This window comes from Trachymyrmex septentrionalis, unplaced genomic scaffold (genome assembly GCF_001594115.1).
Source record: "Trachymyrmex septentrionalis isolate Tsep2-gDNA-1 unplaced genomic scaffold, Tsep1.0 scaffold6, whole genome shotgun sequence".
In the NCBI taxonomy this organism is placed as follows: domain Eukaryota; kingdom Metazoa; phylum Arthropoda; class Insecta; order Hymenoptera; family Formicidae; genus Trachymyrmex; species Trachymyrmex septentrionalis.
In genome coordinates, this window is record NW_017305778.1 from 3,080,191 (window position 1) to 3,101,032 (window position 20,842).

General features: G+C 34.2%; 2 protein-coding genes across 3 annotated transcripts in view; both read right to left on the minus strand.

Annotated features, from left to right (window-relative positions):
• LOC108752322 (uncharacterized family 31 glucosidase KIAA1161) overlaps window positions 1-2,077 on the minus strand; it is a 17,039-nt gene extending 14,962 nt beyond the window's left edge. Inside the window, exon 1 of the mRNA XM_018493091.1 lies at window positions 1,946-2,077. Coding sequence (XP_018348593.1) covers window positions 1,946-1,990 — 45 coding nt within the window. The 5' untranslated portion in view covers window positions 1,991-2,077. The remainder of the gene's footprint in view (window positions 1-1,945) is intronic.
• Window positions 2,078-6,186: 4,109 nt separating this feature from the next.
• On the minus strand, window positions 6,187-17,928 carry LOC108752355 (sorting nexin-27). Of its 2 annotated transcripts, XM_018493147.1 has the most exons (8): window positions 17,500-17,928; window positions 9,944-10,081; window positions 9,076-9,300; window positions 8,009-8,319; window positions 7,676-7,914; window positions 7,310-7,591; window positions 6,635-6,724; window positions 6,187-6,486 (listed from the first exon to the last, which is right to left on the minus strand). In XM_018493147.1, the coding sequence occupies exons 1-7, from the start codon at window positions 17,847-17,849 to the stop codon at window positions 6,656-6,658; spliced, it is 1,614 nt and encodes a 537-aa protein (XP_018348649.1). In that variant the 5' UTR covers window positions 17,850-17,928; the 3' UTR covers window positions 6,187-6,486; window positions 6,635-6,655. The 2 variants fall into 2 exon arrangements, with proteins under 2 accessions (XP_018348649.1, XP_018348650.1); XM_018493148.1 differs by lacking the exon at window positions 17,500-17,928 and adding an exon at window positions 10,171-10,660 and having other exon boundaries at window positions 6,187-6,724.
• Between the last annotated feature and the right edge of the window lie 2,914 nt (window positions 17,929-20,842).

The following is a 20,842-nucleotide window of genomic DNA, read 5'->3' on the forward strand; positions in this document are numbered from 1 at the left end:
TATGTATTAAAATTTGAACTCACAGAATACCTTTGATTATTCAGAAACTATTCATTATTGAGTTTCTATGACATCTTTTGTTCATCACAATATGAATCTACATTATGTGTGAAAACTAATTCATTTCAGCGGGATCCAATTTTCTATTTAATTATTGCGAAATCTTTTGCCTACAAAGATAATTTTCCCGAGTAAAACATGATGTATTATTCCTCATTGATGATAACTTCCAACCGATTCATTCGATCGAATAGATGGATCATTTTTAGCGTCCATAAGTTTAAGTCAATGATGGCACGTGCTCATCCTAGAGCGTAATAACTGTAATAGCACATTAGTTTTTTGCTATTGAACGTGAATCATTTGCCTGAAACATAATTGTAACTCCTCAAACAAATTTAACGCTTTTAGTCATCGGCATTTACCGATTTGCCGAATAGACTAGACAGATGAATCACGTGGAACGGTTTGACAATCTGATTTGTTTCTGCTAACTTCATTACGTAATGACGCATAAATCTATAACAAGTGATTGTTATGTCATGACTAATAAGAAGAGCTGGTTAAGGCATGAAATATTATCCATCAGAGCGTTACGGAACAGAAAAGTCTCTGCAGCGTCAATTTCCTTTGATGCGAATTCATGTATCTAATTGTTATAATTTGCTTCGAGTTCCGTGCGTAAAACTATTTTTTTCAAAGCATTTAAAATTAATATTATCTTAATACAAATGAGAGAATAATGCATTTTATGACATGTATTTCATTTTCTTCAATTATCAGAATTCTTAATCAGATACTTGTTCTCATTACTACAGCATATTAAAACGTTGATGAACTGATGCGTGGATGATTTCAGTAAAATATTGGAATTGTGTCCGAAGACTTACAATTGATTTCTAAAGAATTCAGGTCAGTATGTAAGCAAATAATACAGCATTTTGCAGACGACGAAGTTATTAAGTGTATTGATAAATCATTTGTCAAGTCAGTTTTTGTTATATCTCTCTTTATGATAAAAAAAGTGATACATGTTTAGAATTTAAAGATAAACATAAAAAAACATTTTTAAATAAAAAAAGAATTTGAGAGTTGACATTAAACGGAATATTGAAAATAAAGTAATTTATTATTGTATAAAGTTTTTTATTATTATAATTATTTTTTTTAATAGCAGAATGAGTATAAAAATTGTAATAAGATGAATGTCAAATAATCAAATAAAACTCGCGGATTATGACAGTTATATAATTATATAAAACAATCTATTCATTGAGAATTATATTATATTATATTATTATATCGGCCATGTTATTATATTGCTTTATATAATTGGATTTAATGGCAACTTAATATTAGCTAGAACATATCAATATAATTTAATATTGTGCCTGTCAATTTTTTTCAGCTGTTATCTTGATAAATGTCATCGATAAGGTTGATTTTTTCGAATCAAAAAAGATTTTAATCTTTTGTTAGCATTCTGTGTTTGTTAAGATAATAGCCTACGAATAAATATAATATTTATCTTTAACTTATTATAATTTTATAAATTTTATACGTTTTTGTGATTAAATTCAAATCGTTAACTATATAGAGATATAAAGAAGATTTACCGCGGAAGAATTATAAAAATTATGATAAAATGTAAACTTTTTGAAATACAAGAAAAGTTGTCATTAATTATGCAGAATATTATATGAATTATTATAACAGTGTAGAAAAAAACTAAAGATGTTTTTAAATTTTCTGTATTATAAAATTAAAAAGTAAAAAAGTAACTTTAATATTTTAAGTTTTTAATATTTTAAAATAGATTTAATCTTCTACATTTTAATATGTAAAAAAAAATTAAAGATATAATTTGGATTTTAATGTTTAAAATATCAATTAAATTTTTTAAGGAATTTCATATTCGCACATAAAATTCGACTTAAACAACTACCTTTTCACCACCTGTCTTCTTCCTCTTTCTTTTAATATGATCCATTTTTTTCAGGCTATAACAATCTTTTCAGCTAGTCTCAGTGTCAAGCTGGCGATTAGATTAAATCCGCGATCACCGATAAACGATTTCTCTACGAAGGAGTTCCACCTTGCAGGGCAGGTGGACTTAAACTGATCTGTCGTTCCGTATATCGGCGGCCACTTAGCGATATCTTCTGAGACCGTCTTGCATGTAACAGTATCGCGTATACGAGGTCGTGTGTATACGCGAGAGCCTGCATACATCAGTTACAAAGGTACATTACGTAGAATGTGTAGACTATTTTGTACGCTAGCGCACGAACATGATAATCTTGCGAACACACGACCAGCTTCGAGTTTGTTTGTGCTTACATAGTTTATGACCGGGGACTTTAATCCGAGATAGTATTGCAGTAATTATAATGAGGGACGTCATGCGTTATCCACCTTTGCTGGGCTACATGGCTGCATTCCGTTGGAATATTTCAAATACGAATTTTAATTCCTGCTGTGGTATTTGTGATGCTCTTATGGAAGCTCTATTGTCAATTTGCCCGCGAATTAAAATTGTTTGATTTTATGTCTGGGAATTGTACGCGTTATTTTATTTTCACATGATATGCGTAATTATAGTAATAGTAGGATACATAACGAAAAGAGACATAAATAAAAGTCCTATTTCTTCTGTTTTATTATATATTTTTGGGAACGTGGATAAAATGAAGAAAAGGCGACGGTGATTTTATTGAGAACTCTCTACTTTGCGATGAACATTTTCAAGATTCTACCTGGACGATTCTTCTTTTTTATAGGCGTTGAGAAAGCAACAACGAAATATTCCATCTTGATGTCCTCTATTATTTGCTTATGCGAGTGTGCTTTACGTCAGATATACTTGAAATTATTCGTTACATAATAACAATTGTATCACACAGATTGTTCTACTATCACGTTATTTTATCTATGATACGTGTATTATAATAGTAGGTAAGAGACGTCATTAAAAAAGGCTGAAATAATAGTTCTATTTCTTCTGTTTTTATTATATGCTTCTCAATAAGATGGCTCATAAAGAAATCGAATAATATCTCTTTCGCTAATTCGAAATACTAGTTTTACAGCAAATGTTTTGCGAACTGATGTTATACGGTAAATTGGAGCATTTGTTATTACGTACTATGATTATACAGAATATTTTAATTAACATCTAAAGAGTTAACCGTAATGATATGGTCTTGTAACAATAATTAAATTATATTACCTAATTCGCCATTCTGTGTTTGACAGGCTCGTTAACACGCTAATTAACGAGATAATAAATTATTTAACAAATTAGTCAATTTCCTAGTGAGAGACATTTCACAAAAGCGAAAACAAAGTAGGCGAAATTTTTTTATCGAACAGTTTCTTGAAATGAAAGACAATTTTCGTTCAACTTACATCACTAAAGCTGCAATAAGGCAATGACCCAATCGTAATAAAAATACTGCAAGATAAAGATAATTGTACAAAACTGTACAAAATATCATTAATCCGACTATTTTCAGATCTTTCGCATCAGAAGTCACAAATTCAACTTGGACGTATTCTCTGCGATCACTCCAATTTTCTCGAAAAATACTCGCTACCAATTAACTCTACCAATTAACACACACGCAGTTCTTTTTATAAATATTATTGCCATCCTTCAAACACGTGGCTGCTCCAAGATACCACAGAATTTCTCTTCCGATCCGAAAATTATTCGTCCGATTACTTCACCGATCAATGAAATACGAAAGGTCTCGATGTGTATTTCGAGAGAATCTTTTTGCTGCCGGTAATATGATAACCAATGAGACCTTCGAGTTTCTCGTATTTCAGCGACATCGTTTGATCAAAAAGATCAGAAACATCGTGCAAAAGTATTATTAGACACATTATTCAACAGAATTGCATAACTAACTAATTCTTTCGTTTGCGGATGCTAAATTATATAAACGTTAGATGATTACCCGAAGGTTCATTCAAGGTTCATTCATTTATTTATCATCAATAATAACATTTTCGGACGTACGTATTGCTAATTCACAGATTTTGCACAGTTCCTTCGAAAAACCTTTATCTCCTCTCTCTCTCTCTCTCTCTCTCTCTCTCTCTCTCTCTCTCTCTCTCTCTATCGATAAAACAATAGAAACCATTATCGTCTTGTTCACTCGACCAAATAGCTAGGTGCACACGCGAATATATCACATCATATGTTGATCGATTCGTATGTGTGTTCACTCGGATACTCGCGCGTTCGATTATATAATTACTCTATATTATGTTCTATATTTCTATTATCATTAACAGTATTATAACTATGCTCTGTCGCAAGCATATATATATATTTTTTTTCCTCTCATCATTTGGATTTTACATTGCCACATACATTTCCCGTTCATCGCATGCGCTCGATACTCCATGAATAAAGTTTAAAAACATTAACGGTAATAATATATTTATCTTTCTATTTATTATCTGCTAAAACTGCTCGCAGTTAAGTAAGCGACATGTTTAGAACGAGTGGATTTAAGCACTGCGAGAAGGCAGGATGTATACGTAGGAACGGAAAAGAAGAACAAAAGAAGAGAAAAAACGACTGATCATGGGCACATAATATGCAAGTGAGAACTCGCTCCAAATATTCGCTTTCTATAAGTGGATATCTATGCCAAAACGCGTATTACGGCCTTTTGCAAAATCCCGTAACACGTAGAGTAGTGCTAACATTATTTTTATGTTTTTTCTTACTTGCTGTTATTATAATTAATATCTCATTATTATTATCAATATCTCTTTTAACATTATTAATGAGTATTGTTATTCTTTCTTCGTATAAGATAGTAGAGGAAAACACGCGATCTTATTGCATTATTGTTCCAAGTTTTTACGTTTCTCTTTCTTTTTTTACTAAATTCCGTACATGCTTATATTATATAATCGGAGATGAGCATTAATGCTGCATTTTCTATTGTACAGTATCTTTATAAATTCATTAAAGGGAAGTAGCCCGGGATAAAGTTTCTGAATCGAGAACATCGATTTAAAAATAGTTCTCGATTGTTATTACAATCCTTCGATTCACTTGCAATTCACGTAACAATTTCGCATTATAATCAGATCGTCATTTCGTTTTCAGCACAATGTCACATCCAGTTATAATTAATCTTGCGATCAAGTAATTATCGATCTTATCAAAACGCATACACGCATACACACGTACACAACTAAGTTTCTTCTCAAAAAGTATATATTTTTAACATTAATATGTACAGTTTGTTCTATTTTTTATCAACGCTAGTACGCTATACATACTAATGAATTAACAAAATGTGTAGAGGACTGATCGATAACATTATATATCGATTACGGGACATATGGTACCTGCTGTAGCCACACGTGCATTAGGAATTCGTTTGTTATACAGGATAGTTTAAAAAGAAGAAAAGAAACAAGAATTCGGTTCTGCTTAAAATAAAGCCGTGAATATGATATGTATCTATTTCTTCTTTTTCAGATTTCTAGTGCTTCTCATTATACAAACTCTTAATTGCAAAGAATGAAACCTATCACAGCGATAAAATGGACGCGCTGTCGATACTATTGAGATTTTTCATAAACGTGCGAAAGCGGCGCCTCCCGTTTTAAAATATCCTGCATAACAAATTGACAGATTATTTATAAAATATTGTACATTAGAAAATGCACAGGGTATTATTTCTGTTCTTTAAACGCATGATCAATACGCAGATCCATTGAAAGAGAGTTTCGGGTCTGTTAGGCAAAGAAGGAGGAACATTTTACATAAGACGATCGATTTTCTCGTTAGAAAACGAGTTGCGTGCCGTATACATAATAATTCATAGGCCAAAAGGATAGGTAGTTTCTCTAGGCGGATATGATCGTATCCCCGTAGTAATAGTCTATGTATCTATACACTAATGTAATTCTCTTATATGTTATCGCGTGCGCGATTTTGTTCATCGTAACAAAGAAGAAAACGGCACGTGTTTCATCGACAAAACAAAAGTCTCAGCTATATCGATGCATAAAACAAGATTTATTTTCTTGCATACTGAATTCAAGCTACATATTGATAGACCATTCTTATATTTAAGTTTAATTAATAATTACTGTCTTAAGCACAGTCTTAAGATGTCACGAACTAATAAGAGGACCGTATTAGCATCTTAAGATATTACTTAAGACGATCTTGAAATAAGAATGGACTATAAATACCGGTCTATATCAAGATTCCTTCACTAGATCATGGACAAGCGTGGCATCAATGATAAATCTAATTTTAAATTTATACATTACATTTCGTTTTCGTTTCAGATTGCTTGCGAGCAGTAATCCATCGAATTTTTTCTCTGATAACAGCACTGTTTCACTGAGATGTATATGTATCTATATTCCGCACAAACACGTTTTATTTTTCCAATGATGACCGTGGACTCTCTTGGTATACAGCATTGGAAACGTTCGGCAAAGCTAACGGATGAAAAACTTTGATATGCTAAAGGACCTATGTTAACCGTTTCTAAAGACTGTCCTAATTCTAATAAGAAAAAATTTCGACTACGGAGAGTGCGAAATATCCTGTAAAAGGATATATCCTCAAAAGTTATACATTGAATACCTCTTAGCGTCGTACGTTACGTCATTCCCCTGGGTCATCCCATTTCGCTTCTTCGGCTATTCGATCGAAGCAATCCGAGAGGAACGTATACTGCAAGTACAATCAGGGTAATAAATCGAGTGGCGAGTTTGCGTGAAATTACACGTGTCACAGATGTAATAAGAATAGACTGCGCATTCCTATAAAAGTTGTCACTATCGGTTTAGAAAAAGTGAGGGAATTGAAGAATATTTCTCTCACTCGTTCTTTCTCTCTCTCTCTCTCTCTCTCTCTCTCTCTCTCTCTCTCTCTATTTTATATATACTTATTTTTTATTTTGTATTTCTTCTCTTTTGTATATTTAATTTATTTCTTTTTCTTGTACAATATATTACTTTCTTTTAATTATTTGCTTATTTTTGTATTTTTTGATGCGATTTTCATTTTGCTTTTATAATTGTAAGTTTGTTCTTAGAATTTGCCCTGGGACATCAATAAATGAACTATCCTATCTATCTTTTTCTCTTTAAGATATCGAATTGAAAAGAAATGCTAATAGAATTGAAAATAGATGTCAATATGTTTAATTCTTTTTAACTAATTCAGAAAGCAAGATTAGGGAATGCGCAGTTTATATTTGTCATAACTATGCTCGCAGTTGCGAATTGATTCGTGAAAAGATTATCAAGTACTTACATAAGGAGTGAAGACCTTGAGCCAACGGGGTGGACGATTGTCCTGGCGCGTGTATTGGAAGCAGAATGCCATTCCATCCTCGTCCACTTCCCACCGAGTGATGGTGCTCCATTGAAATTCGACCACCTGTGACTCCAGGGTACCATCTTCCTTCGCGGCATGCAACTTGAAGACCGCCATGCCTACTGCTGGTACCACGTGGCCCTCTTTCCTTGAGTCGCACGCGCAATGTGGAAACACAATGTCGCCATATCCACTGAGTTCTCTCGCTAATTTTAGGTACTACGCAAACACAAAGATTTCACGTAAATGCAATGGTATTATTAATCTAAGATTTGTAAGCGATTTCCTTCATTCAGTACAAACCTCGTGCTTTCTCGATGCATCCTGTAGAGCTTTCAATTGATACAGTCTTTCTCCAGCAGTTATATGACCCCTGTTCACTTCATCGATCGTCTGCCAAAATATCCAAGTCAATGCCTGTTCGCTCAGAGGCCTATTTACAGTGAAAAGCCACCTCCTTATCGCCAAACACGTTGCGCTGGCAGTCGAATAATTTTGAATGTACAAAGTATGCGGGTGTTCGTGAGGTTGCAGCTTTCTCTCTACAACACAATGGTTATTAAGTTGATTAAGTTGCGGGCAAGTCCGGTAAATTTACTCAGAATTTATGAGATGACAAATGATTTTGGCGCATACCGAAATTGTATTCGACAATCTCAAATAGGTAAAAATATTTCGCGGTTTCTGTGTCCAAGCCTACTCGGCAGCAAACTGCGTCGTAGACATCTTTCACAGACGCCGCCTTGGGAACAGTCACGGTGACGACTTCGCGATCAGGTAGCAAAACTTTGAGATCAACCGCTGGACCTTGATCGCCATCCTCCTCCAGTCGATCCGTCAAAAATTCTTGCATGGCATCGCTTTCCGCTATCACGCGTACTGCGCAGACCTTCTCCAAATACTGTTCCAGACCGCGTCTTCTTGCATCAAGCTGTTGCTCACTCAATCTGTAATGAGAGTGAAGGAATTCTTAAAGATTGTTTTCTATTGCTAGATTACACTAGAACTTTCCTCCTCGCTTTTATTAAATTTCAAACATAGATATATATTTATTTCACTAAGACTTTTCTGTCGGTCCTAATGTTTGCCCACCGCAGTCATCTTGGATTGTGATATCAGAAGCAGAAAACTCTTGCAAATTATATTAAAATGTAAATATTTCAAAATAAAATATTTGCAATTCAATAGAACAGATTTGTAAAATATACCGAAAACTTCTCTTATATTTCCTTAATCAATAAACAATCATATATTTAAAATGGAATTATACATAATCAAAAAACAAAATAAGGTACATGACAGTTATCAAATTGCGATAAATAATTTTATTCTATTCCGAAATAAAAAAAGAATTTTCGGTATATTTTAAAAGTGTACTCTCAGTCAAATGCAAATATTGTTTCATTGAAAAGTAATTCTATTTTAATATATTTTGCAAGAATTTTCATTTATTAAATATGTGTCTTCTCGCTTTTGATGTCATTAGTCTAAAAAAAAAAAGATCTTAATTCAGCTATAAAAACAAACCTTCATAATATGAATAAAAAATGTATCTTGTTTTTCAAGAGAAAAGTATGCAGAATGTGCGATAATCGTGTGATTATATAATAAAATGCGCTATGATATTAAATGAATTCATTCATTTCGCGGCTGTACTTGATGCGATTTACGTCGATGTGTAAAATTAAGCATGAGGATATTACTGGAATGGCCATTTTCCCGGTAGTTTCGGGAAGTTGAACCCTATGAACTCCTTCTTCAGTGCCATATGCAACGCCGCGAATTCCCGATATCGACGCGAGCACAAGTGCCTGCCAGCCATGTGGACATTGAAGACTACATAACGCTCGTGCTTCCTCTCGCGGACGTGATAATCCGGCACGCTGATGGGCAGAGATCGCTTCTCGCTGTAATCTACCGATGCGTAACTAAACAAAAATGTAATACATTTAATACTTGTACTACGTGTATGCGCGTATCTGCTCGTGTATATACAAGATGTCCTAAAACGCTAAATATTTTAAAGATAGACCCTTTTTAATATTTTTTAAGACAAAAAGTCTATAATACGAAAATGCCAAGGCTATAACAGTTTTGAAAAGTTTAAAAACTACGAATGACAGAGTTAGAATTTCGCGCATTCAGGAATGGCAAGATAATCAATGTAAAAGTGCTTCCTTGAACTTCTTGCCTTTGACAATAATAAAATTTAACATCTTCAGGCATTTTTATATTAAACTTTTCATTTTAAAATACACATTACAAAGAATGTGTCTTTAAATATTTGTTGTCAGTTTTGGGACACCCTGTACATATATATCTATTAATATATATTGATTAAAAGCACATACATATATACATGTGTGTTTTAATCGATCAATCTAGATAAATTGTGAAATTATTAATTATTAGAATCATCAAGATTGCTATTATTTCAAATGTGATATCGGTGAGATAATCGCTACGATAATAAGATCGTCGAGAAAGATATCAAGCTGTTCTAAGTAGCAAGATTTCTCGTCGCGCACCGAAATAGCGTTTAAGCCGGAACTGTTCAAGTATTGTTCTTACCTCAGATCTTCGCAAGGCTCCAATCTTTCCGCTTCCTGCGGCGTCACGGAAATGACGGTCAGGGTGAGGACATCGCCGCCTGATTTAATCAGATCCACCACCTGCTTATGAGTGGCGCCTTCGACGTTAACGTTGTTCCTGCAAATAGAAGCGTCGTTATTAATTTATTACCTCTCGCGTGATATGTCTCTCGCCACCGACACACGCGATTTACAATTTTAACCGACCTCAATTGTGATTGCGGCGCACCGGTGGAATTCCACCGTTTGCGATTCTCGATCCACTCGCATTGCAGCGCGGTCATGTAACACGTCAACATATTTCATGCGGAGTACTCTTATCGGCGTGACAGTGTGCTAATCACGAGTTGAACTGCGCGTAATGTTCACCGGGCTGTCGCGAGAGATTCACAAGTGAATGACGATCTGCGGGGCGATTCTCGCGACTCGAACAACGCACATCCGGTCCTTCGATGAGGTCTCCGTGACGAAAGGAGCAAGGTGGGCCTTCGACGAGGTCGCGATCCGACCAATCTGGCTCGTGCACGTTGTCAGCGGCTTTCGTCCGCCAGTTCCAGCCACTCGAAAGGGAATAGGATACCGGTAATCGGCCTTTTTATCACGAGCTTCGAATTCCGATCGGTGAAAGGACCGTCACGATTGGTCTGCACGCGGAGGCGCGACTCTCCCTGGAGGTCGACGAATGTAGCCACCACGGATTTCCACGTCTGCGTGCGAGGGAAGGCGCGTCGCGTACTTTATACACTTCGCTATCGCGTGTACCGGGTGGGATCCTATTGTAAGACGTTATCTATCTTCTGGACCTCCGACTCGGGATCATCGGGATTGCCCCGCTTATCGCTTTATTTGATTGCCTAATATAATGACACTTTAAAACATTTAAATATACAAAATAACAATTTAATCGCTACATATATACTCGATATTAAACATCATGATAGAAAAGTATATTTTCTCTTATTTTTCATAAATTTGTTGCGTATGTCCTTACCTAATCTGTTCATACTTTGAATTTCTCTGATTAGATCTTGTATCGCTATCGCCTCGGCATTCGCTAGCCACGCGATTTGTATTATTATTATTATTATCTGAATAATTTCATGCATCGCTCAAATCTAATTTGTAAATGCATGCAACAGTTATTATTATTGTTATAAAAAGAATTTTCTCGCTTGCACAACGTATAAGGCAGATAACATTAACTAATCAGAATTTCTGATTTCATGGAAAGAAAGGAAACGAAGGACCTTGATTGGTTCATTTTTCTTCTACATTATCCGTTATGCATTATGCAAAACTCTGTGGTCCCGCCCCTGAGCGTTGAAGTTAGAATTATAATGAAGAATTAACGAACAGCATTAAGTGCACACTCCGAATTCGTTAAATATAAACTCTTTTTTTTTTTCAGTAGTAGCATGTATTAAAGTCCTGCATGTGGCACCGAAATAAGATATTTTTCAGCTGATTAAATTAGATCGGGCGATCGGTCAATAACGGTACTGCACGTATGCTAATCTGTTGGAAGATAATTCGCTTCAGTGGGCGAGTGTGTGGGCTTTCTCGCGAGCACACACAGGCACACGGTGTTTATAAGCATTCAAATACATCATATAAAATGTGTTATGTCTGGCGATACGCGCATCGCTTCCTTCTCTGCGATCGCGCGAGCTGATTACAAATGCACCATGACCATGCTGCTATCCGAAAGCTCATTCGCGAAGCACGGCTGGGCCCGCTAATTGCGGCAGACCGGGATAATAAAGCGTGGAAGACGTAATGATTCGCGCCTAAGTTAATAGAACTCTTAATGAAGTTTAATAATTGGCGCAATTCCGAATGAATGACTGTTCGTTTTATCGGATGCGTGTAGCGAGTGCGGCTTCTTTTATGTAATATTCACTTATCGTCGCTCGTTAAAACGAGAATCATCGTCAAACCTTCGAGTCCAGCGATCTCAGCTAACGCTACGATGTGTCCATTGTTTAATTCAACTTGACTTTCGATTGATATAGCTGTTTTTATTTCTGCCTACAGAACACATTTTATCCGAGGGATGTTCTGGGAACGTCCTTATTATAAGACATAGGGTGCGTTCCGAGTTACGCATAAAGCACATGATGCGTCATTTGTCCTTGTCGTTCACCAAATAATAAAGAAGGATAAAACGATACCTCAAAGAATGTTCTCTGGATATCTTTAAAACATTCTTTGAAGGTTTGTGCTACAGGTGAGTATGATTTCCTCGATGATGAAAAAATACGTTTCAGCGAAAGAGCTACGTAAATCCCGTGTCACATTATAGTCGATATATGTTCCAAAATTCATATATATATAAATTCATTCTGAAATACTTAAATTATTTGACTGATCGAATTCTAATCTCTAATTCATAATCCTTAATCTTCAATCCGTAGTGTAATACGGGCTTAATGCAGGCGTAAAAAATAACTTTGTGGAAACCATATGAAGCCTCTTAAGGATAATAGCATGATAACGTAACATAAGAAAAGAAGTCATATAGAATATATAAAGATAAAAAAAGGGGCGTCTAGCTCGCGCGATTATCGTTAAAACTCTTATCTATCTATCTTATATAAGCCATCACGAAACATTAAAAAAATCCTTAATAAGTCGCCAGAATATATAAAGGTTAAAAGGTAAAAAAAGCATCGGCCAAAGTTTCAAAACTTGCCTCATTTCAAAAATCTTTTGAGATATCGGATTACGCTGCAAGCGACGAATGCCAGTAGGCATAAGCCGGCTGTAAAGTATAGATGGCAGAAACCGCAAAATTGGACGAGTGAAAGCAAGAGTTTCGATCGGTTTCACGCGATGATATACTCCGTGATTAACGGGAAGAGAGTATTCGAGGAGGACATGACGGAGCGAGAATATTCGGCGGGTCATCCAATCCGTCTCCTTCAAGCATCGATAGGTTGCCGCCGAGAGCCGCGGAGGAAAAAGATCTTTCAATTTTGCAAGATGAGAAACTGCGCGAAACGACGTTGCTGAAATATTGACCGATCCCTTGAAAGATACGCGTCCTTGAACCGCGCGAAGTTTATGAGAACCTTGGCCCTTCGAGGCGCCGTGAATATACTTGCCGCCGATCGTCGATGTGCGAAAATATGATAAGTAAATTTAATCTAAATATGCTCTTTGCTTTCTGTTTCTTGCTTTTTATCCCCTTTAACCTCTTGCTTTTTTGTGTCCTATTCTATTTCTTTATTTTTTATCATCCGATATAAAAATTTATGAATCTCAACACTGAGATTTTGTAACTCTTAACAATAGTGACGTTATACAATATTATCATTATGCAGATATTATCGTTATACAGATATTATATGCGATAAAAAGTTGCGCAACGACAACATAATAATAGCGCGACATTGTTAAAATTATACAGAATCTTAGAGCAGTAGACAAGAAATATATGGTAAGGAATATGATTGTCGATAAAACGGTCGCAAAGAGAGAAAAAGATAGAAAAGCAGTAACAAGCAAGAAACAGGAAGCAAAAAGTACATTGTAGATTACGCTTTATCATTTTGACTATTGTTAAATGTGAGATGATGTTTGCGATACACCGATAGTATCAAGTGACGTTGTTATTTACTTCCTTCGATTTTTTAATAAGTCGATTCCATTGTTGATTATCAAAATAAAGATTTAGCGCGGCGCAGCCCTTTATTTCATCTAACTTGCCATCGCGATTTGCGTCATATCTAAAACAAGCGTGAGAAGTATATTCCTTGAGATCAATATGAAGTGTCATCAGCTTTCAATTCTACGTATAGCCTAGCTTTAGTTCCGCGTTTTTCTATAACGTCGTAGTAATCGAATTTATCAAGGATGAATCGTTCCAGGATGTACCTACATCATTAAATAAAACTCTATGCAAATAAATTCAACCGAGCGGTAATATTTTAAGCAAATTAGCTTTTAATTAAACGAAACACGATTACTGTGTGCACAGGGTGGCTAATGATCGGGTATGCAAATCCAATGGCGCTAACGACCTCGCCAACGGAAATGGTAAATGCACCTAGCAAATTTAGACAGTTGGTTAACTAACAGTTAACTTGTAACGATAAAGATGTCCGCTCATTGCATTTATCATAATTTAGTAACTTAATCTTTTCAACATTAAAGCTGTACGGTTAGATATCAAAGATAAATCAATCTCTTGAGTTAAATAATGTTCAAGAAATGGAAAGTTACTTTTTAAAAGTAACAAGTTATAGTTACTAGTACTGATTTTTAAACGTAACTCGTTACGGTTACCGTTGCTTGAGAAAGTAATTTTTCGTTTCTTTTTTTTATTTTTTAAAAATCGACGACCACCAATCACAGCGGACGAATGTTTTTTTAGTTTCAAACACTATGAGTGGCTTATGTTCAATCAAAGTAACGATAAAAGTAACTGTAACAAAAAAAATGTAACTACGTTACTATTACAGTTACCAAAAAAAAAGTAACGCAGTTACCAATAAAATTATCAAAAAAATAACTATAACTTTGTTACAAGTAACGAGTTACTTCCATTCCCTGGTAACATTTGATTATTTTTAACTTTTATGTGTATCAATATGTAAATCAATCCATTTTTGTAGTTTCAAAGTAACAATGTCCGCAATTTAATGTATGTAATTTAATAAATAACGAACTAAATTTGAATCAAATTTAATACATTTTCTTGAGCCAAATTGTTTAACTCCATTGTTTTAGTTAAATTTATGACACATAACGATATTGACAACTATCAGATACAGAATAGCATCTCTGCCCCTGTATTGTGTATTCGTTATGCAACCATTATGTGCTCATAATAATAGTTGCGCAGATACTTTGTATAGTAAAAAAGCAGCGCAATTGTTATAAACTCATAATGACTGCATAACAAGTTACAGAATACAGGGATTAGTACTCATTACTGTCTTAACAAGTTGTAGAATAGACGCCCTGGTTAATCAATTATTTCAAAGAATTTCTATTTATTAACTAATTAGTTATCACTAAGAAAAACCAATCTTACGGAAAGTAAAGTTATATTTCTATAAATCGTCATTGCCCCTCAATGGGAGGGTAATTACGACTTATAGAAATAACTAAAAATAACTCAAATTAGTTATAATTTGACATGAATTTAACAGCATAGCCGAGGGAAGTAATGCTGAACTTTTACGTACTGCTACGTACTTTTATTTATTACTTGTGGGATTAAACTGTGATAAATGAAACTGGCGAGATGAAACTCGAAGATATATTTCGCACATTTATTTTCCCTAAGATTGGCTCTTCCTCGTGACAGCTAATCAGTTAATAAATAGCGAGAAATTTTTTGAAGTAATTGATTAACCAGGGGTGTAATTCTGTATCGCTTACCGATAGTTGTCGGTATGTCATATTGCGCAGATATTTTGTATGGTAAAAAAGCTGCGCAACGATACATAATGACGCCGAAAACTATTGGTAAGCGATACAGAAACCCAGCCAAGGTCTACGATGGGAACCGATCAGAAATTTGTGAGCACAACAGATTTTACAACTACCGTGTTTGTCGCTAGCTAGTTTGTCGCTAAGCTTAGTAAACGAGAAGTCAAACAGATTGAATGTATTCGTCACGCATCGTGCATGTCTGTTTTTATCATTTTTACATCAGAATTTGCAAAGGGGATACGCTCACGTATATGTGTATTGCTCTCATGTACTCTTCTCTTGGAACTCTATTTCGCCAGCATTTTCGGGTAGCGTGGTTAATCTTCTCCAATTATCCTGTCTAAAAGTTACGCGCAATGTGTAATTTGTATCTTTGGGACGCCCCTGTATTTTCTGATAAGCTTCACGATAAATATTTCGACCAGTCGATATTCCTGACGTAGAATGCGATAAAATTCTCAACACCAATTGAGTCCTAGTTCCTGCTTCTAAAAAAAGATTAGAAAAGAGATAATTTACGTTAAAACATTCTCTAATTTAAGGGAGATTGTTAATATTCTACAAAATTTCTGAGTGCATTGGGAGATCATAAATCTGCCTTTTATATCTGCGCTGGTTAGAACTGTAATCTTTAAGCAGCCACATACGATACCGAACAGGGCTAGTTGCCAAGCGACGATATATAAGCAACTGATCCTTGATGAATATGTATATAGCTAGCGAGCCATTAATGTATTTCCATAGAGTATCTTAAATAAACACGAACTTTGGATGTACCTAGTTTTTAGCATTGATCGCATGAACGAAACGCGAAATTCCGACTGTACAAAGCGAAAACAAAGATCCATTTAAAATTGTGTTTCACAAGTTGAAAAATATTTAAATGTCATTAAATATCATTAAAAAAACAACGCGTAAGTTGCAGAAAATATTTAAACTACATAATATTAACCAATTATAAATTATTCTTAATAAATTTCAAGTTTCCTTCATATTTAAGTTTTACATCAAACCCCGATTTAACGGAATATAAGTTATAATTATTATTTAGAATTATTTATTTATCTTTTATGAACTATCAGAATATTATAATTCTATTGGATTTTATTTGCTATAATTTTTTTTCTTTTTTTTTACAGTTAATTTTTAAAATAAAAAATTATTAATTAAAAATTGAAGTATAATTTTTTCTTGACAAAGAAAATAAATATCATGTTATAAAAGATAATAAATAATATTTTAAAGCATTAAATAGCATCTATGAAAGTTCAGAATCAAGCTATCGTTTCTACTTTAGTTTATCGAAACATTCGTATTCGATATGAAAAATTTGTGTCTCGGATCAACTTGTTAAAGAAAAATGTGCTACGTTTCTAATATGGGTACCTTCTTGTACCACTGTCACAATGACAAGCACAATATAAATGCTGTATAAAAAGCAGAAATAAATTTCGTATATGAAAAAAAATGATGCAGTACTAATGGCATCCAATAACAATCTAATTAAAAACAAATTTGTTGATTCAATGACACAATATTAATGGAACAAATACATCATACTTTTGTTGAATAAATAAGATTATTTTCAAGTAGACAATTGTTATAGCTAATACGTCATTTTTTTCCGTGTAAATATTAAATAAAAAATAAATAACAGTTAAATCTTCAGTAATTTATAACCCATGCTGGACTATAGAAATTAAACTTTGGCTTTATTTTAAAGTAGCAAAGCGTTGATCTACATCCCTGTTTCTTAGTTATCTATTTTGCAATTTTTTCATCTAACAGTCTCATACTTAGTATTTGCGCGTAAATACATCCAACATCGCACGTTTATTCGAGCATTCCGAAACGCGCCAAGACCAACGCGGCGTTTCGCGTCTGATTCTTCGAGCTCCAGTTATAAATTGTTCCAATTCAAATTGGTGTAATTTAGCATAGAACGTTCTTCTAATCGGAGCCGCATTGGAGCCGTGTCGTAGCGCATCGCGTTTTCGTCAAAGTGGCTGTCGGAGTCGAGCGCTTCTGATGGTTCACCAAGAGAGGTGAGTACGGATCGGGAACGCGGGTGGAAGGGACCATCCTTCTACTCACACTTCTAGGATACGATCGCCTTTGCGGACACCGGCCTTCTCAGCAGCACCCCGCGGTAGCACCGCGCTGACATGCTGCAGCGGTGCGTACAACTCGCCGTTGATGCTTCGTAGTTGTCCACCCTCGCTGACCTGGCCGCGTACGTTGAACCCAAAGCCCGTCTCCGTTTTGTAGATTGTTACACATCGCGGCCCTTGGCCGACCGGGTCCTTATCTGACCCGGCAGCCGGCGGATGCTGTGGTACGCGCGCGTTGTTGTTCACCATTGTCACGGCCGCCGCTACGTTTCTCGTACTGCCGTCCTGGTTCACGGCTGGCAAGCGGTGCACCTCCGACTCGCAGTCCGCCATGTTGCACTCTGGCCGCCCATTCACGGCAGCCGCTACTAGCCGCCACCATACACTGTCACCATTCTCGTAGTCACTTGGACCTAGGGATAATAGTCGAGAGAAAAATGGTATCGATGTTGTTGCGGCGATGCGTCGAAACCGGTATCGATGTTTAACCGAGACGGAGAACGATATTTAAATCGCAAGCAAAATATCGATACTTGTTGCTATCGATTTAAATTAAACGTTCTGTTTTTTGTAATTGTACTACAACGTTGTAATGGTAAAAACAGAAGAATTATAATAAATAGAACGTTAATTATAATGATTGAACATTAATTATAATGATAGAACGCCTTAGTAGTTTACTTTTCTTAAATTGTAACATAAAAAAATTAATGTAATCTTTGATTTTTTGAAATAACGGAATCTTAAATGACTGATGATGTTTCTAATAAAAAGCTGAGAAAATCATAGCTATCCAGTAATTTACTAGAATTCTCTTATGTCCTTTAATGGAAAAAAAATTTTTTGAATTGATTTCTTCAATTTTCCCGATAACATTGCAATATTGATTATTATGTTGTGTAGGTGGGCCTAGGTGTCGTCACTTATACGGACCAGTTGTAAAATCTGCAAACGTTGGCGTGCCGCCTTTCATCTTTTGCAGTGATTGATTTCACCGCCTCTGTCGGTAGCATAACTGAAGTCGACAGAGGGAGTCAGTCTGTTCATTCTGGTCTGACTGGTTTGCTGCGACATATCATTGCTGGTTGCTAATAGACCAAGAACGTGCTGCCATCAGTTTCAAATCTCTTGCAAGTAATCCGTTCAGACGCGATCAAGAGATGAAAACACATGCAGTTCCTATTTATTAATTTTTTATTTTCAACTTTGTATTATATTTATATATAATACAAAGATAGCAGAAGATAATTGAGAAATATTAACAATGATTGTTGTTTTTATTTTTTAAATATGTTGACTTCATTGAAAATGTTTTTAACCGCCGTGTTTTAATTTTTTTTATTACTGACAAAATTTTATTTTTTATTTTGTTATATGAAATTTAATTTTTTTCTATCTTTCTTGTATTGTGATGTGTTCGGGGAGACGCTATTTTTATCTTCGTTAGCGCTACTTTTATTTTCGTTGTTTATTAGATGTAAAACAAAGATAGAACTTCGATATATAGAATGCAATGAATAATAAATGTTGAACAATGGCTCGTTAACGAATCATTGACGAATTATATTGATCTTCTTTTATTGATCAATAAAAGAAGGTTAATATAATTCTTCAGCGCTTATACCTATGTATTAGAGCCTGATATTCTGATAAAGTTTTCATCACGATCTACAAAGAAAAAGCGACTTTTGCTCTTTTGAACGAATGTGATGAACTTTTTTTTTATATATATTTTGCTCGGTTGCATCAAATATCCGTTTACGAACAAATGTAAAAATAACATACTAATATATGATTTTACCGAGTATATTTAAAAAATGTAAATGTTCTATAAAACAATGTGGAGCTTATAGAATATGGGAGGTGTCTTAATTTTGCAATCATATACATATTTATAAAATTTAATTCCAATCCTAATGTGTACACAAATTTTATACCTAAATAAAAGATTTAATACTGTGTTTGTACCTGACAACATTATCTTTTTATTCATATAAACTATTTATATATAATTATGTGCTGCGTGAGCGTGTTACGAAATTACGCAGAACAGTCGGAGGGAGCTTCTGACGTTTTGTGCTTTAAAGAAGACGTGTCATTATTTCTTGTAATATTTAATATACATGTTTAAGAATTGCAAAAATAATTTATTGAATTTTGTTTAAAGATTTTAATATTTCCTACATTAACAATCAAAGTATAAAATTGCAGTCGTTGCATTTTTGTATTAAATTAATAACTTGCTTAAAAATAAAAGCCACTTCTTTTATATTTTTTAGCTCGTAATCATATATCTTTGTTCATCATTTATTTCACATTTTACCTACGGATATGCAGTACATCGTTATCCATTGTCCACTATATAGTTTAATATTAATCATACTTTAAAAAGCATAGATGGATTTAAAAAATGGTATAGTTTTTATACTATGTCGGTGTTTATATAATCCTAGTGTTGATGTTGACATAAACACCAATATGATGTAGATTTAAGTAGAATTTTACGAGTAATTTAGCTTTTCTAATGCTGAAACTAACAAAGAAAAAATGGTATAGTTTTCCTTTAATTACCACACTCTAAAAAATGATAAAATATGAGTATGGATTTAAATAATTTAACACCAACATGATCTTAATACCATATCAGTATTTATATTAATGTATGACGTTGAATCCATATTTTTTAGAATATTGTGACTGAGGGATCCTTTTATAGCCGTTCTAATGTTCCAAGTATTAAACATAAGGTAAGCTAAATCGCTTATAGAATTCCAAAATTTGAAAAACTTTTGAACACTCATTAAAGCAATATTAATGCCACTACTGTATTTTTTAATATTATATTTTTTACAATGGAATGTTATACGTTCTATGCGTGCAATCGAAGTAACGTTATATTCAATGCAGAGGTGATACGCATGTTCGCTCTTTGTCCACGTTGTATTGTTCGTATATATAAATAAATGCTATTAATGTAATAAAAATTATATATATCTATTGTTTAAATATATTTTGACAGCATAAAAAATTATCATCTTTTTCTAAATTTAATAACTATTATTCAATAGATTAACTTTTTATTTAGACATAATATTTTATTTTTATAAACTTTCCATAGATAATTTTCTTATACAAAAATTTTTTATTTTTCCCACAAATATACTATATCTGAATAAAAATTCAATCTCTCTTTCTTGTTATTTCCGTTATACTTGCCATTTTCTATTTCCGTTTTTTTTTTTTCAAGACTCAAAGCCTGCCGAATTTTGATAGAGAATTTTGATAACCAAATCTAGAAAACAAGAGACAAGGGAGGAATGAGAGAG

Excerpts from the sequence above, each read along its gene's own strand:
- LOC108752355 (XM_018493147.1), bottom strand. The coding sequence starts at position 17,849 with ATGGCGGACTGCGAGTCGGAGGTGCACCGCTTGCCAGCCGTGAACCAG. Across the intron at positions 9,301-9,943 it reads GAGCCTTGCGAAGATCTGAG|TTACGCATCGGTAGATTACA; the intron begins GTAAGAACAATA and ends ATTTTTGTTTAG. Across the intron at positions 6,725-7,309 it reads TCAAGGTCTTCACTCCTTAT|TATACGTTCCTCTCGGATTG; the intron begins GTAAGTACTTGA and ends TTGTACTTGCAG.